An 18,224-nucleotide genomic window follows, 5' to 3' on the forward strand; every position below is an offset into this window, starting at 1 on the left:
GTGGCAGCTTCAGCCTTATCAAGGCCAAGCAACTGTCCTTTGACAGTGGTTAAGCTCTTTATTACCACTTGCACTCTTTTCTCGGTCAGCATACAAAAGTGTTCTTCACAGCAACTTATTTGAGGATTTTTTGTTGTTGTTGTTGTTGTTGTTGTTGTTGGAAGCCACCATGAGCTTCTTCTTTTTCCTGCCCGCTGCACTTTACAGCGGGTTCAATCCTGGGACCAGCAGTTGCTTAGAATTACCTGTTGTGTTCTTCGCCGCACAAGAAAGGATGGCCTGGTCTCCATGGCAACGCCACAGATGCACGGCCTCTCCGTCTTAAAGATCCCTCTGTTTATCCTGCGGTTCAAGGACACGCTGGCGAAGGGTCGAGTATTACGAAGGTAGTGGTGTTGATGTTATGGTCTTTCTTCGCAACAACCCAGTTCTCGCATGCACCAGTGCACAAAATGCACAAAAGCGCACACACACAGTACAAAAGTAGTGCATCTAATGCAGGACTGGATATAAAAGTGCGCCTCCCTTTAGAACACATCATTTTTAATATCTGTTCCTTTTTTTCCTCCGCTTCGCCCGAAGGGGGTGGTGGCGGAGGGCTGGTTTTTGTGCGGCTTTTATTTATATATTTTTTTTTTTGCGTGAAAAGGGGCCCTTCACAAACATCCTTTATTCCCCTTCTCTTGTTATGTTTCTTTATTCGGAGTGTGTTTGTGCCTTCCCCTCATTCACTAGACCACCCCACCCCCCCTCCCACCCCCTCCTCTTGTGTCTCAGATAAATGCCACACTAGCCTTTCGCTCGGCGGCACAATAACTGGACTGTTTCAGGCCCGGAGAGCCACGATGAAAGAGTCTGCTTTTTAACCTCGCGTTTCTGAAAAGCACAAGGAGGAGAGAAAAAAAAAAAACCCAGCAGCGCCGCAATCCTTTCTTCTACACCCCCCCCCCACCTTTCTTTTTTGTGTGTGTCCAGACCACGTTTGTGTCATCGTCCTGTTTAGACGTCTTATTTAGGAGGTTCTCAAAAGAACACGAGCCCAAAGATCTGATCAGGGCTTTGTCTGGGGAAGATGACAAATATGGAGGCCTGAATTGAGACGGTGGCGTAGATGCTGATTTGTTGTGTTGGTGTTTTTTTTAATTATTATTTTTTTTTGTAAAGGGGTAAAAATACACACGATAAATAATTAGTTATTCTGTTGAGCACAAGGGACTAAAAGTTTGACGAAGTGTACTTGGATGGGTTAACGCCTATGCCAGCCATGAGTTGTGTGTGTGTGCATGCGTGTTATTATATATGACCATATATTAAAGTTAAAAATGCTATTTTTCCACCTCTGAAGTGACTGTTTTGGAGATTTTTATGACATCGTCACTTCAAAATGGTCATTTTTACAGCAGAAGGAAAGAACGTTCTTGATCTGTGAGGGAAAGTTAATGGAACCAAAACATTTTTCCAACAATGCAGAAAGCAAGTTGAGTTTTCAGATAAAAAAAAAAATTACAAAAATAAAAAAATATATATGTTTTGTATAACAAACATTTTATATGTATGATTTATTTATTTATTTGGGGTAAGAGCCGGCGTAACTGTCCTTGCTCTTAAATTCGTAGTAGCAATGGTAATATTTGTTTATTTTTCCACACAAGGCCGCTGTCTTTGGGTTTTGTCTCCCCCTCAGATCCTTGCTGATTTGCATTTGTTTTTTCCTTCTTTCATTCAAAACACAACAACCATACCTGTGCGGTGGGGACCGTTTGGGGCTGTCCCTGGCAGGGAAATGGAAAATCCATGAAAAAGGACCATTATGGCCTAAAGCAGTCACTAATGTCCCCCATTGTGCATCGCTGTCAAATAATGCTGAGCTGATTTCCTCCTATCCTCCGAGTATGTGATGTATTTTTGTCCTCGCACGTGTTGGAGATGGTGTAGATTAGATGTACAGACTAGATTTGATGGGCCGATTTTTTTTTTTTGCCGCGTATGCTAAAAGTTAGGGCGAATAAAAAAAAAAATAATTCTGAGAATTTTCTTCATGAACGTGTGGGCAACCTCGACCATAACTGACATAACGACCAGTGGCTTTTACTGGCATCGGTGTTTGATTTAAAGGTCACTGGGTGAATAATTACTGCAATTGCTCGAAATCATTTCCATTTTATTTGTTAAAGGGGTTTAACGACAAATTAGTTTGTTTAAGTAAGCAGGATGACACCTTTTTATTATTCATCTCTCGCACTCAACCAGCTTAAACACTTGCTTCGAATGACGTTGGAAAGTCGCCTGATGGTTTTTCAAGACCGTGCATTTGTTGTTTTTTTGCTTTGTGTGCAGCTTGTTTTGTTGCCCGTACTGAAACTTCAGCTCAGTACACGAAATCATTTGCTTCGCTGAGATCCTTAACTAGAAACTTTAAACGGCCATGCGCACTTCCTGTCGATTTAATGCATTATAGAGAACAGATTCTCTTTTTTTAAATCCAATCAAAGCCCACAAAAACGGAAAGAAAAACGCTTTCGGTTTTATTCATTCAGTGTTTACGCCTTTTTGGTAAGTAAGCACCATTTGTGCTGTAGTGCTTGATGACTATCTGCAAATAATGTTCACATCTGTCACATCGGCAGAAACACTTCATGCAAATGTCTCTGTTTGCTTTGGTTAAAGGCACGCTTTTGTGACCACAGTACGGCACATCCTGCAGAGAGCTCGAAGCAGAGGTAGAGGCAGAGATAGAAAGAAAGCTGAGGGACGTCTTCATTCCGAGGAGGTCGCTGGGTGTCTCTGTTGCACAGCACGGTTGGGGGGGCTCGCTGCATGCCTGGTCACAGCATGACTTGCTCTACCACCTTCCAGCACTGGCAGATAGCGCTGCATCCAAGAGACAAGCCATGGGCCGTGAGAGCCGACCACAGATTCTTGAGGTTGGTGGATATAGACACTTTGCACGGGTCAAGGCCAACGGTTGGAATTACTCCCCAGTTGGAGTGCACTTGTGAGCAGGTGGAGTTGTTGCCGGGCTCCAACAGCTGATTGGGCTTTACGCTTGGCCTTGCATGCTTATGGGCTCAAAAGTGTGTAAACCAAGCAAGTGCAAGCCAAAATTGTTGTGTCATCTGCTATAAGCCTCACCAAGGCACTTTTTTGGTTCTACCCTGCTGTTGGCTCTTTTAAACAGGTCTTTGAATTTTTAGTACACCTAATTATTACTTAAGAAGTGTTCTTTGCTGGAGGCAAAGTGTCGGTATTGTTTCTTGTAGCCCTGTATTAGAGAAAAAAGCAAACGTCCCGTCTTGCTCACAGCGCAAGTTCAAACAGGTCTCGTGTTATTCGTGTTATTACAACTCCTCCGTTTGTGTCACCGTTGGGTTTGGACATCAGCTTCTCCTTAAGCTCAAGGCATTTTCTTGGAGTTCTTGGTACCTTTTGAGTTATTGTTTGGACTTTTTGACTTGTGTTGGGAAACTAAACACGTTCTAATGAGGAAATTAATGAGGGAAAAAAACGCCAAACGCAGCATTTGCATTGGCGGCGCTGGGGGTAGAATGTTAGGTTAACGCGTTACAACTTGTTTGGCAACTTAAGGCGCTCTCTCGCGCCTCTTGGCCGTGGGAAGGCTTCGATTTCAGTGGCGCTTCAGCTGAGCAGCTCACAGAGCCACTGAATCTGATGTTATCTCACGGCTCCTCTGCTTCCTCACTCTTCTAGAGCGCGTTAACGAAAAGAAATGGCACCTCATCCTAACAACAGGTAAGGCGAACTTGCCTCATATATAGGCCTTTATATATATAGGTATTTCCACCGCTAGATTTTTCACACCTTCACGGTTTCTTGGAACTTGTCATTACGAGAGACAGTTATGTCACGCCTTCCGACGCAAATTTCATTTTTAATTCAGTGTTATGGCTTATGCTTGATTGGACATCTCACAGTTTGGCCCAAGGCAAGATTAAGACTTACTAAGAAAGTTTTTATTAGCACCTTTATTAGAACTCAGGCCATTATCGGGAGCTGAGGCGGCTGTTGAGATTGTTTGTTTTGGTGCACGAATTCCAGATTATCCAGGATGTAAAAATCTGGAAAGTTAGCTAATGCCCACTTGTTAGCTCTGTGGGTGGTCAGTTTTGCCTTCCATCAACTACGCAACTGTATGTCGACCCATCGTGAATCATATCTGTGTGGACTTATGTGTAACTGGACCGTCCACCTGTTGCTAGTGCCACTTTGCACTTAAGGCAGCTTGTGTTGAGTGGGACCTTGAAAAGAGCATTATTCTTCATTCGTATCAGACTCTCTCTCTTTCTCTCTGTCTCTCTCTCTCTCGCTTCCAATTGCAGCTTCATTGTTCTGACTTTTCAACAGCTTAAGCCCCCGACTAAATACCCAGCATGCCTCTTTAGCTGCAAGTGCACTAGGAATGAGCCAATAAGTCCACGATCCCTGCACCTGGCGGAGGACCGTTGCGTCCCTCGGCTGGGAGAGAACTAGGAATAGCTTTAACTGCATAGCAATGGAAACTTAATGGTGGTGCCCCCATGTATGTTCTTCTCTGTTAAAGACCCAGAAGAGGTGTCTAAGTGCCATCCTGCAGTGTCCTTTCGGCCTGGAGGAGGGAGGGTGGTCTGTGTCTTCTTCCGCAACCCTGTTTATGTCATCCCCATAAACTCTGAGGACCTGCTGGCGTGCTTGCTGCATATTGTCTGGTCATATCAAAACCTTTTTACATTATTTGAAAATGCATATCGTGTGAGCTTTTCATGATGATCGGACTGATAGGAATGTGTAAAATGACTTAAAATGAATGAAATAATATCTTTCTAGCGTTCAAAAGTTTGGAATCGCCTTTTAAAAGTTTGGCTTGAATGTTTTCAACAATAACAAACCAATTTGGTTGCAGACAGGAGTATAGAATGCTTCTAATATGTGAATCCAGTGCCACATCACTGCTTTCAAATAATTAGAAGAGCATTAAGAAGCTGTAAATACAATTAAAAAAATATTAGCCATGTCCAGTTTGATGAACTGAAATGCAGAAGTTCTTAAAATGACAGGAAGAGCAGTGCTACATTAAAAATTCATCACATTTCCAAAGTGGTGATCAAATCTCAAGGCAGATAACGTCATAAAAATGAATGTAAATATATAATTGCGTATAAAATCTGAGTCACTTCTTGTTTAATATTAGATATCTATAATATAAACATCTAAATGTACCATTTGGTGAATAGTTTTTCATATTTAAAACCAAACTTGTAAGTTATTATTAGTTAGAAGATAAAAAAAACATGTTATAAATGTTTCCTTTTTGGAGATAAGATATTTTTAAAATACTTTTTGTGACATTTTGTAATAATGAATGATTGATTCATAGTAATTCCCAGATATTAAGTCCTAAGATTAATAACCGAAGCCTAGATTTGTGTAAAATTTGAATAGATGGATTGAGAAAGCTGCTTTTGGTTACCCCCTGCACTCTTCGCTATCTTAGTTATCTATATTCGTCTTATCTGGTCTTAGATGGTGTGACTCTATCTTCGCCTTTCCTCTGCGGGATGCTGGTTAGAAATGTACAGAAAGAGCCGAAGTCCCTATCTGGCTGCACTTTTCCCTTCAGCTCCCTTTGCAGTTCAGTAGCAACGCTGCAGTTACTCTAAATGTCTTTCATGTAATGCCTCTTTACGTTCTCCCTGTCGTGAGTCCAGCCGTACCGCTCTGGTGAATGGCCGCTGCTCAGGAGCCTGTGGCCCATGCCTCGTCCACTCACCGTGGCGCAAAAGCATAGGTGGCTTTTGTGTTGGCAGAGTTAATGAAAAAAGTGCAGGAGGAACTGGAGTCATTGTGCTTTTTGGCAGCGCTGCGAGTCTTCCGCATTTTTCTTTCCCCTGCCGTGGCCCATCGGCACATTCTGGCGGCATTGTTACCCTGCTGCGTTCCCCGCAGCCTATTGCTTTTGTCCGTCTCCTTCCCATTGTTCGAGCTTCCTTTGTTCCCTCTAGACAACAAAACAGCCTTCTTTTTATGTGTATATCCTTATACGCACAACATAAAGTATTCGTATGTAGGATATCTGTGTGTATTTTGCATTTGCTCACTTCTTCTGTCTTGGTTCTCCCATTTTTCTTTTCGTTTCTTTAGAAGTAGTGGGGAGGGAGCAGGACTGCAGAGTTTAGCCACTTCAGCAATCTCTCACTTTTTCTATCTCAGTCTCTCCCTCTCTCTCTCTCTGTGTGTCTTCCACTGTCCTTCATCGCAGCCGAGCTTGGCCGGCTACTTGAGACGAGTTCTAGGTGGAACTTGAGTCTTCCATCTGTCTTCTGCCACTGTGTTGATAGACTTGAGTCCTTGAGAACTGTGCACACACACACACACACACACACACAGCTCTCCTTCCAGACTCTCATGCTCCAGAGTTCCTGGAGTTCCTGAAGAAGTGCTACCTTATTCTGGGCTTTGCTGAAAAGCGGTTGAATGGAGGGGCCTATGCTGGAGCCCACAAAGCCCTTCTGTTACTCATGCAAAGCAGTCAGCTGTTGGTCTGGCTTCTCTCAGACAACCAGTTACAGCACTGGAATGCCCCCATTAGAGATTTTTAATCCTGATATCACAACAGGAACCCTATCGCTGTCTACCTGCTGTAATTCCTTAAAATCTTAACAATGATAAATGATAGTTTTACATAGCGTGGGCTCAGTTCAGGATGCCGGGTTCACGTTTCAGTATTGAAATCAAAAAAATAAACAACTCTTGCACAACTTTATGTTTGCGTAGCGGCGTGACAACGTCACACTGAATTGTGACATTCGTATTACGTAGTTTTGTAGTAGTTACTTCCCTTCCTCTTACTTATAGGGTGTTTTACACTGAACATTCGGTGGTCATTTTTTCCTAGGTCCAGTTTTTCCTAGGTCAACTGCAAGTGTTACCGAAGAGAGTGGAGAAAGGCTTTGAGTACCATTCGTTCCTGTTGGGATGAATCTTAAACACATACCAAAAGCCATAAAACCGGACCTTAGGTACTGGAACAGTGGCCCATAGAAAAAACACGGTTCCGGTAATCTGGAACCAAAGGTTCTGTTATGTTGTTCAGTGGAAAAACACCCTTGTTCCATGCACTAACATGAAAAACGATATATTCGCTTGTTCAATGTTCTAAATTGGTCATCGTTGTTGATTTTGACAGAATGTGTGAGCCCAGCCCTCCTGCGCTGCATCCCCATGCAAACGGTAATGTGACCATGGTAGGCGTCGGTGTCAAGCTGGAGGAGGAGGAGTCAGGAGACGGAGGCGGAGTCAGAGAGCGTGAGTCCCGGCAGTCTTCGCCGTCGTGTGACTGGTCAGCCCGGCAGCTGGCTGAACAAGGGGATGGTGAGAAGATGACGCCCCTCAGCTCTCAGTCCCCTTTGGTAAGACTGATGTGTTTATAAACACGAGTTTCAAGATGTTTATTCTTCTTTCCCTGGTTGCAATAAACATCTTAAGTTTTTTGTTATGAATACCCTTAAAGGACACTTAAGCTTGTTACACAGCTTAAGTGTAGCTACATATCGTCGCTGTCCAAAGAGTACCACGTATCTCCGTTTTTGTTGATGTTTATGTTGCATGTATGTTAATTTTATGATGAATTGGCCAATAGAAATGCTTCAAAATCACTTGGAATAAAATCTCTTTACATTAACTTAAATTAAAAGTCAACAGGGTCATTGCTTTCTCTGGTGAAGTTACTGTTTTGGAGATTTTGGTGTCAAAAAATTGAATTTTCCAGATACCTAGGACAGTGATATAGGTGACCTTTACACAAAATAAAACAATGAAAATGAAAACGCTGTTAAAATTCAGTACTGCTTTAATATCATACTTAGTGTCGGAGGCTTTTGTGTAATTTTCTGTTAAATATATGTTTCTTGCATTTTTGTCTCACACTGACAAACGAATGACTCTTACTTAATGGCTATTTTGACTGGAAATTAAACAAACAGAAGGGTGCACTAAAAAAATGCTAAAACAACCCAGTTTGGGTCAAATCCAAAACCCAGCACAGGGTCATATACGTAACAGAACACAGCCCTGGGTTAAACTGACCCAGCACTGCTGGGGTTTATGAATGACCCAAGAATCTGGGTCGTAACATGTTCACTTCGAACCAGCACAAGGATATTTTTAACCCTATTGCTGAGTTACTGTCTAAAATTTTGTTTGTTTTTTATTTTTATTTATTTACATTATATGTTATTTTCTTTTTATTAATAAAATCATCAAGGTATTGTTCAATAATGCAAAACTGTTTGATTAAAATCTAGATATTTTTTTTTATTAATATGTAATCTTGCTCAGAAGTGGATATTCCTGCATGTTTATTTCAGCCTGTAAAGAGAAAATGACAGAAGTTCGGGAAAAAAACTTCAGACACACAACCTATAACAAACATTTTGCATACATTGTGCCACACACTGAAAGAAGAAATGTGATAAAAAGTCTGTTTGGTTAACTAAACCAAACCTACTGGTGGCTGATTTAGCTGATTTGTATTAAGTGTCTGCCTAATTTCCCCAGATTCATCCATAGTGTTTGGATTTTTCTTCTCCACACAGCATAGATTTCAATGAATTTTAAATCATGCCTAAATTTCAATTGAGGAATTGTTTGTCAAACAAAAACAAATGTCTTTTAAATACCACATAGGCTACCAGTAGGCTAGAAAGGTGGGCTCATTTAACTTAATTTCACCTAATGGACAGAAGGTACATTCGGATATTAGTTCCATTATCCTTCTAGCCCATCACCAAAAAGTTTTAGATTGCAGAAGTTCTGTTTCGAACTATAGGATAAAGGAGCTGTGCCAAGAGCTCCATTTTAGCGTTTAGTCTCACAGTCGACATAAAACAGAGGTGCTGGTGTCTGTTAGCAGAATTTGTTGTTACATTTCCACGATATGATAGGCTGCAGCTACTAGTGACCCTTTAGTAAAACAGTAGAAATTAATGTTAGCTAGGTGTCAGTCTCGCACCCTTTAGCTGGGTTATCAGTAACAAAGCTACTAACCCAGCAGCTGGGCTCCCAAAAACCACTCAGCAAAAACACAAGACCCAACAGGCTCAACCCAGCATTTGGGTCATTTTTTTTGCAACGCACCCATGTTGTATCTCGAAGTGCATTGTGACAGATTTGCACTGTACTAAAGTGACCACATGAGTTTGACCATATGATATAAACTGTCATGCATGTGTACCATTTACTGATGTTCATACAACAGTTAGTTCCGGCCATGCAAGCTGATTGGTTGAGAAGCACTCTAACTGTGCTGTTATTTCACCATAACATCACGTTTTCACAAACACTGTATCACTCCGCTGAGACGCTGTTGCTAAGCAGCAACTTTGACAGCTGTAGGAGCCATTTAAACGTTTTTACTTCTTACTTTGCCACAAACAGAAAATGGACACTTTTAAGATCACATTTGACCGACAGCCGATTTGGTCAGACTCTGAAGATGAGACGACACTAAATTCCCAAACTGTCATCACCACTGAGCAGCTTTTCAGTCGGCAGCTGAGACAGAAGAACAGCTAAACAACCTGGAATCAGCCAGAAATGAACCCAACACCATTCGCCAAACTAAATGGGCTGTAAGATGCTTTACAGACTGACTGGAACAAAACAACATTAATACTGATCTGGCAAAAATGACAAAACTGAGCTAAACTTGATATTGTAGCAGTTTTATGGCTCAGTCTGATTTGGTCAGACTCTGAAGATCAGACTACACGTTTGGCAAATGGTATTGGGTTCATTTCTGGCTGATTCCAGGTTGTTTAGCTGTTCTTCTGTCAGAGGTCCTGACTGAAAAGCTGCTCAGTGGTGACGACAGTTTGGGAATTTAGTGTAAGGAGCTGGAGAACGAACTGCCGGCTGTGCAGCGAGTGGGCGGAGCTCGTTACTCTGACGTAGCAACAAGCTGCTTGTTAAGGAACTATAATTTGGTGAAGGAACTGCAAACATTAAAACATATTAAACGCCGCGTTCACGGCCCAGTTTATTAATTTATTACTTTATTTATTTACCTGTTGTATAAAAGCGATAGAACACTCGAGGGGTGTGTTATCACGACCAAATCGCAGCCGTGATGTTATTTCATGTGTTCTATTGCTTAATTAGCAGCTGGGTTTGATGTGTTTATCCAGTCTGTTCATGTAAAGGAGGAAATCCACAACAAATGACGGACATGATGAAGCAAGATGCCTCACAGTTCATTATATGAAATTCAAGCGTGATTTAAACCCCATTGAGATTTTATGGGGGCTGCATTGGGAAATGTGTGGGGAACAAACATCCAGTCCAAAATCCACTTTAAATGATTTCAAAAATGCTGATGAATGCTACACTTTCAAAAAAGTTGTTTTTGTTATGATGACTGACACCGAAAATGAAACACATGCACAGTTTATAGTGTTTATCGGCACTCTAGTCTTTAAGAGAACCTCACACTGCTTTGCCGTATGTTTTAAAGGAACTGCTTCCCACGCATTCTTCACTGCTGTCCACAGATCATTCGTAGTGGTTGGATTTGTCGTCGACATAGATCTCAATGGATTTTTTAACCGTGCCAAAATTTCATTTGATAAATTATGTGGCATCTTGCATTGTCTTGCAGGAATATCCATCATTTGTTGCGGTTTTCCTCGTTCAAGCGAACAGACGGGGTAAACACGTCAAAAACAGTTAGCCTCAGTGTATGACGTGAGCAGTTCTTCTATGCCATTGTGTAAAATAAAGACTTCAGATTTTACAGTCTCTTTATGGTTTACGCACAGGCAAGTTCTCCCAGTAAAGAGCGGCCACACACACGCAGTCCTTCCAGCCAAGATGGAGCAAACAGGGCCCAGGACAGGCCTGAAGCCCAGCCGAACGTTAGCGAGGGTGAGTACTGCCTTCGAGAATTAAAGGAAAGTCTTTATGAGCTGTTAATTTCGAAACTTAAGGATTGCATTATTACAACAAAACGAACCAAGGCCATCTGCTGCACAAGCATGAGACTTTCAAGAGACATTTGGAGTTACAATGGAGGCCTATTGTGTCTCTTAGCTCGCAGGCACTCATGGAATCAAGTGGTTTCTCAGTGGCAGGTTGAGAGGCAGTGTGCAGTGAGTTCAGTCTGAAGGTTGATGGAAAAAGTCCATATTTCCATTTGTTTTAGTTTTGCAAAGCCTTTTTTATTGACTAAAGGCTGTACAAAATGTTCGAGGGTCATGGTGAATAACCCATCGTCTTTGAAGCAAGAAACACAAAATACTTGCCTCCTTGATTTTCTTTTTTTTTATTTTTTAGCTCACGAAGCCGTTGAATTGTTGTATTCACTCATTTTTGTAATGGTATAATAAAGGATCAAGTTGAAGGCCGTGTTCGTTAGAAAGGTGTAGGCCTTTTGTTAGCAAACTGTCTTTTGGTCCATCTCCACCTCCTCTCTAATGGAGGCAGACAGTTTCCTTTCTTATGGGAGAGCAAATATTTAGCTTGAAGTTAAATTGCTGTTATTATCTGGTTTGTTTGGTCAGTGCTGCCCACCATTGAGAAACTCCTGAATGCAGACTGGAGAGAGAAGATTTTGGGGAAGGGATTCCAAGGCACTGCCAATGTGAAAGGTGAGCATGAAAGAGTCAAATCTATGATACACACCGATCAGGCATAACATTATGACCACCTCCTTGTTTCTACACTCATTGTCCATTTTATCAGCTCCACTTACTATATAGGTGCACTTTGTAGTTCTACAGTTACAGACTGTAGTCCATCTGTTTCTCTGATACTTTGTTAGCCCCCTTTTACCCTGTTCTTCAGTGGTCAGGACCCCATGGACCCTCACAGAGCACATACTATTTGGGTGGTGGATCATTCTCAGCACTGCAGTAACACTGAAGTGGTGGTGGTGTGTTAGTGTGTGTTGCGCTGGTCTGAGTGGATCAGACACAGCAGTGCTCATGGAGTTTTTAAACACTGTGTCCACTCACTGTCCACTCTATTAGACACTCCTGCCTTGTCAGTCCACCTTGTAGATGTAAAGTCAGAGACGATAGCTCATCTGCTGCTGCACAGTTTGTGCTGGTCATCCTCTAGTCCTTCATCAGTGGTCACAGGACGCTGCCCACAGGACGCTGTTGGCTGGATATTTTTGGTTGGTGGACTATTCTCAGTCCAGCAGTGACACTGAGGTGTTCAAAAACTCCAGCAGCACTGCTGAGTCTGATCCACTCAGACCAGCGCAACACACACTAACACACCACCACCACGTCAGTGTTACTGCAGTGCTGAGAATGATCCCCCACCCAAATAGTACCTGCTCTGTGAGGGTCCATGGGGGTCCTGACCACTGAAGAACAGGGTAAAAGGGGGCTAACAAAGTATGCAGAGAAACAGATGGACTACAGTCTGTAACTGTAGAACTACAAAGTGCACCTATATAGTAAGTGGAGCTGATAAAATGGACAATGAGCGTAGAAACAAGGAGGTGGTCATAATGTTATGTCTGATTGGTGTGTTATCTATCATAATAAATTAGATTGCCAATCAAGAGGTTGGAGACACCTGACCTCCTTTTAAAATATGAATTTTGCCCTCAGTTGTGCAGTATTTGCATTATTGATGGTAGACGGATGATGGGAAATGGATGTTCCATGTTACTTAACAGAGCAATGACAACTTTATTGCAGCAATCAGAGAAGAATTCCATCTAAATTTTTATTTACCCAACTTTTGCCATTGCTAGCAGTTGTGGAATAAACCAGATGTTATCTGTTACTTGTTTTCTGAAAACACTGTCGCTTTATGCTCGAAGACCAGGTGTAACCGTTTATGTACAACAAGCAGCGTTAGAAACATTTGCACGTGTTCAAAACACTTTTAGGGTGAATTAGTGTCTAACATAATAGTCCAGCACTTGGACAGGATGCGGCAACTGTTCTGGTAATGCTAGAGTTGTGTGCAAAAGTCTGAACACCGCCTGGTCAGTCTACACGTTTTGTTGATTTTCTAAGTGAAGTTAACACATCTCTACAGAAAACACACTTCAATATGGCATTTTTGGCTATTTTACAATACTGTTTCTGTTTATTTGATGAGTTTAATGTATTAGGAAAAAACAACATAAAAAATACAATATAAACATTTTTTTTAATTTAACATACCTATGCAAAAGCTGTGGCACATTTTAGGTACTATTCTTTTACCTTGTTTGTTAAATTAAAAAATAAACAGTAATTGAAGAGGATGTGCACTTATTTTCACTTTGAAAGTCAACAAAACATTTGACTAATCTTTTGCTTTCGGCTGTATCACCATGGCAGTGTTTATATGGCTGTATGCCAGCATTGGTCACGTATGGCACATACTTTTTTTCTCAACGTCAACATATAATCACAGCATTACTTTTCTATTAAAGCAATGGTTTTTTGAAAAAAATCGAATATACACAATTGCCCTGCGTATACTAGATGTCAGTCAGACAAGGCGTGTTTGGTGTCCAGATTTTGCTTTGAGCTGGAGCTACAAGGCTAATGTTGCAAGCAAACACAAGGGCCCAGTCCCATTTCTTATTTTTACCCCTACCTACCTTTTTGAGTGTCACCCTAACCTCTTAGAACTGAGTTACAAGGGGTAGTGGTTGAAATCTTGCTCTAAGAAATGGGACCCTCAAATAAAAAGAGCATTACTTCATTAACAGCTACTAGCGCTGCTCTGCAGGCGACCCTGCCAGTCTACAGTGACAGCAGAGGAGGGTAAAGTTCAGCTCCTCACTGCTGGGCTTTAGTTACATTTAGGGCATCATATGATCTTCAAAGAGGGGGGCAATTATTTATTATCACCCACCCCTGAAGTCAGATATTCTCCAGCTTCTTTTTTGAATTTCCCCATTCCACCTTAAATGGAGCAGCAGTTACATTTTGGCGCTTCAGGCGTCAGAACTGCCGGACTATTTAAGGTGGAACGGGAAAGTTAGCCAGCTAGTTACCGAGACATTAGCATGCTATTAGCGATTTTTTTGTGCTTGTTATGAAGAAAAAGACCATAATGCACTGAAACAACATTAAACTTAGATAATAATATGGTTATTATAATTCTTTAACGGAGAAAATTCTCACATTTGTGGGTTTCTTTGGTCTCTTTTTCTTTTTTTCTCATAACTCTCTGTTTGGAGTCTCTGAAAAACCTCCGTTTGGAGGGTCATGTAGCCCCAACACTTCACCTGACCCCTCTATCTCAACAAGAATTGGGACACCCTACCCCTAGACGTGAACACGCAAAACAGAGGGCTAAGGGCTAAGGGCTCAGTAGTAGGGGCGAGGGGTGAAATGGGATTGGGCCAAGAAGTCAGTAGTCACCAGAATCTTTTTTTCATAAACAAACCCCTAAAACTTCTCTCACAGATAACATTTGCAATTTGTGTGTATCTGTTTGTATGAAGAGAAAGGCTTTCCCTAAATACTGATTTCATTTTCTTTTTCCGAACTGCTGTTAAAGGCACATATTTTGGCTCAGAAAACACTTGAAAGGTTTGAGTGCCGATGAGTGCTGACATCACAACAAGGGGGAGAAATGGATTTATTACCTAAATGGTACTACCACGAATACAAATACTGTCGCTAATGCATGATGTTGTTTTCTTCAAAATAAATCAGAACCCAGTGTCCTTATTATCTTGGGATTTAAAATCTACTGAACTGGAAGAAAACTGGTAAAAACATTTGATGCCTTGGTCCATTTCATCATCAGTAGTCCTTGTGTTTATGGAAGGTGTTTGGAGCTTCTCGCGGACGGCGTACTCATTCATCACTTTGTTGAGCATTCTTCATCTCATCCTGAATTCAGCCCTTTGGACTGACCACCTGTGTGTGTGTGTGTGTATATGTATGTGTGCAGGCACTCCAGAAAGCCTGGCTGAGAAGGAGCTGCAGCTGTTGCTGATGATTAACCAGTTGTCCGGGCTGAGGGAGCAGTTGCTGGGAGCGCATTCGGAGCAGAGGAACATGGCCGCCCTGCTGCTGGAGAAACAGCAGCAGCAGATGGAGCTGGCACGGCAACAGCAGGAACAGGTGAGGAGGCTTTCAGACAGTGGGTGAAGGGAGGACCGTGGAACATGAATGAAGAGAAAGTAGGCAAGCAGAGCTGCAGCTAACTGAGTAAACCATGGAGTATTATTTGGTGACTAATCAAACCATTATGCCTCCTGTGGTTTCGTCTCTGCCGCATTCACAGCATCATTTAAACTTCCATCTGCGCAAGAAGTGATTTCCCCCATGGTGAAACAATGGAAGGCATATCGCCCCCTATGCTTCCTGTAGTTCATTGCAATGACTGAGTGTGTCTTGAACATTATGCAAGATCAGAGTAGCATTAGAAGTAGCATGACTGAGTCAGGAGGAAAAAAAATTGCTAAAACACGGTAAAAGTCAGAGGCGTTGGATCCGTATCGTACATCTGTATGTATTAACGTCACACGCACAGGCTCAAAATGAAGGCTCAGGTCCGGCTCGATGTTTAGGTCTCAAATACTTGTTCAACATGTCCGTAATCATCAGATTCAGCTCGCGGATTTCGAAGCGGCCTTACAAAATGTTTTTCCACACGTTCTGTGCAATTGCACATTTCCGCAGGGTTTCTAAACTTACATAGTGTAGCTTTAAGTAAAAGATGCACTGATTGGGCAACAATAATATAGATGAGTGAGAGCACACGAGAACAGAGGCATGTCCCATAACTACGTCTCAACATTTCAAGCTATTTTTGCCTACAGAGCACTAAAATGACATCTGAGCAAGTGAGAACACCATAAATCTAGTCAATAGATTCAATATTTCATACTATGAGAGTGTTGTAAGTATATTATAAGATTATTTAGGCTATTTCTATACATTTTGACTCAAATATTACTTCTTGAAAAGAGCAAAAATTATCTGCATAAGCAGGTAAAATGATCTGCCAATGGAATAAGACACTTTATCTAGAAAAACGTACCTAAAACAAGTAAAAATGTATAGAAATATGTTAAAACGTCTCACAACATTCTTTCAGCAGGCTCATAATGTGATATATTAATGTCTAGGTTTAAGATGTTTTGAGTTGCTTAGATATGAGTGCAGTGTAGATTGACACAGAAGTGGCTTCTTTTCAAATCATGATGTTCCTGTGTGTGTGTTCTAGATTGCCAAGCAGCAGCAGCAACTAATACAGCAGCAGCACAAGATCAACCTCCTACAGCAGCAGATCCAGGTGAGAAATCCATCATTACTCACCTTAAAACCCCAAGGCAGGAATGTCTCTCACAGACCTCTTTTGCTTTTACTCTCTTGAACTCTGAAGAGTTTCAACTCTGAAGAGTTTAAGGGGGACAACTTACACATTCAGGATTCGTCAGTGGGGTTAAGAGGCAGGGGAGTGTGTTTTACTTTAGCTATGCAGCTTCCAGGGCTGATTTGTAGTGACCATGTGCTCTTTGACCCTTGTCTCAGCAGGTGAATTTGCCCTATGTGATGATTCCTGCCTTCCACCCCAACACACAGCCACTGGCCGTGTCCTCTGACGCACAGATGGGACTGCCCCTTCAGCCCATCCCCTGCAAACCAGGTGAGCGTCTCAGAATTATGGTAACACTTTATTGTACATTACTGTTCATAAGGTTACATAAACTTGTCATGACAACTGACATAACCCTGCATAAATGTTTATAAATGCTTATTCCAATAGACATCATCTGTTATAAAGGCTACTTTAGCTGACTTTGATCAAAATTGGCAAATGTAACATTTATAGCGAATGACGCCTATTGGAATAAGCATTTATAAACATTTTTGTAGGGTTATGTCAGTTGTCTTGACAAGCTTATGTATATCGCCTTATGAACAGTACCCTGCAGCAAAGTGTCACTAAACTTCTTATTAAAGCCTGCTGGAGAAGCATCCCTGAGCACTCCTCAAAAATAACATATATATATTATTTAAAGGGGAATTCTGTTTTGGAGTCTGAAAAACCTCCGTTTGGAGGGTCATGTAGCCCTAACACTTCGCCCTGCCCCTCTATCTCAACAAGAATAGGGACACCCTCCTTCTAGGCGTGAAGGCTGAGGGCTAAGTGGTAGGGGCAAGGGCTGAAATGGGATTGGTCTTGTTGTCTGATGCCTGAAACACTCATTTACAATAATTCTATCATAAGGATTTGACATTAAAAGTATTTTTTTTTTCATCTATTCATAGCAGAGAGGTACACGCAGGGTGTTTCAAGGCAAATAGTCCCCAAAGAAAACTTATTTTTTCAGATTTCCCACTATTTTACCATTATCAAGATGATATATAAAAACGCTGCAAAATTCCTATTTAAAACTGTATTGGTTTACATGATTTTAGTTTATGTACTGAATGCTTCTCATTGTAGGTGTGCTGTAAAAACTGTGTAGAGGCTTTGTAGACAGACGTAGACAGTCCTTGAAGTCCTTCCGACCTCTCTTTTCTTCTTTCTTTCCCCATCACTCAATAAACATCCTTTGTTCACACATCCTGATACCGTTCGTGTCAAAGAGTATTTCACCGCCTCATTGTGTAACTGTTAGCTTTAACGCTGCGAAGTCCATGGACGAGAGCAGCCTGTTCTCCTCACATTGATCAAATGCTTTCTGCCTAAAAGATCTGAGCGATTGACCTCAAATATTAACATCTCCCATGCCTTTAAAGTTCTTGTTTGTACTGGTGTCTTGTGGGCAAAGGTTGCCGGCCGCAATTTGCGTCTTTTGTTAACGTGTCGCAATGCGCAGCACTTTAAAACACGTCAACCAGGTGCTCATAGGCATTTTTCTCTTACAAACAGAAAAGAAAAACTCACAGTTCTGAGAGCTTATGACCTCAGCGCATCTCAGTTTTTGATTTCCTTTCTCCGTCTTCTTCTCTACGTTCATCTCAAGGTCTGATTTTTAATGGAGGTAGTTATTGTGCATGTTAATGCTGCGGTGATAGTGTTCCGCATTTGGTTCTCTTATGCAAAAGATGAAAAAGCTTGTCTAGAGGTCACCCAAGTTGAAACACTCCTCAGCATACACATGGAACAACGCCTACCGAAGTCTCAGGGTTGTCCTTTCATTTGGAGTGGGTATTGATCATAGCAGAGCTTGATGGGTTCCATGCGTTCCGCTCCGCTCGGCTTCCCAGAACGCCATTGTGTATCCGTCTCTCTGCTCAGTACTGTGTGTT

The 18,224-nt window shown here is 41.7% G+C and overlaps 1 protein-coding gene across 6 annotated transcripts in view; it reads left to right on the plus strand.

Moving 5' to 3' along the window:
• Positions 1-18,224, plus strand: part of LOC118799749 (transcription factor SOX-13-like) — a 47,541-nt gene that overhangs the window by 9,729 nt on the left and 19,588 nt on the right. For 2 of the 6 annotated variants that reach the window (XM_036559773.1, XM_036559775.1), the window contains exons 2-7: positions 7,181-7,403; positions 10,809-10,914; positions 11,550-11,636; positions 14,908-15,080; positions 16,189-16,257; positions 16,497-16,611. In XM_036559773.1, coding sequence (XP_036415666.1) covers positions 7,182-7,403; positions 10,809-10,914; positions 11,550-11,636; positions 14,908-15,080; positions 16,189-16,257; positions 16,497-16,611 — 772 coding nt within the window. In that variant the 5' untranslated portion in view covers position 7,181. Of the gene's footprint in view, positions 1-2,793; positions 2,925-3,179; positions 3,751-4,558; positions 4,704-7,180; positions 7,404-10,808; positions 10,915-11,549; positions 11,637-14,907; positions 15,081-16,188; positions 16,258-16,496; positions 16,612-18,224 lie in introns of those variants that run through there. The other 4 variants (XM_036559774.1, XM_036559770.1, XM_036559771.1 and 1 more) reach the window with 4 other exon arrangements.

This window comes from Colossoma macropomum, unplaced genomic scaffold (genome assembly GCF_904425465.1).
Source record: "Colossoma macropomum unplaced genomic scaffold, Colossoma_macropomum, whole genome shotgun sequence".
Taxonomy (NCBI): domain Eukaryota; kingdom Metazoa; phylum Chordata; class Actinopteri; order Characiformes; family Serrasalmidae; genus Colossoma; species Colossoma macropomum.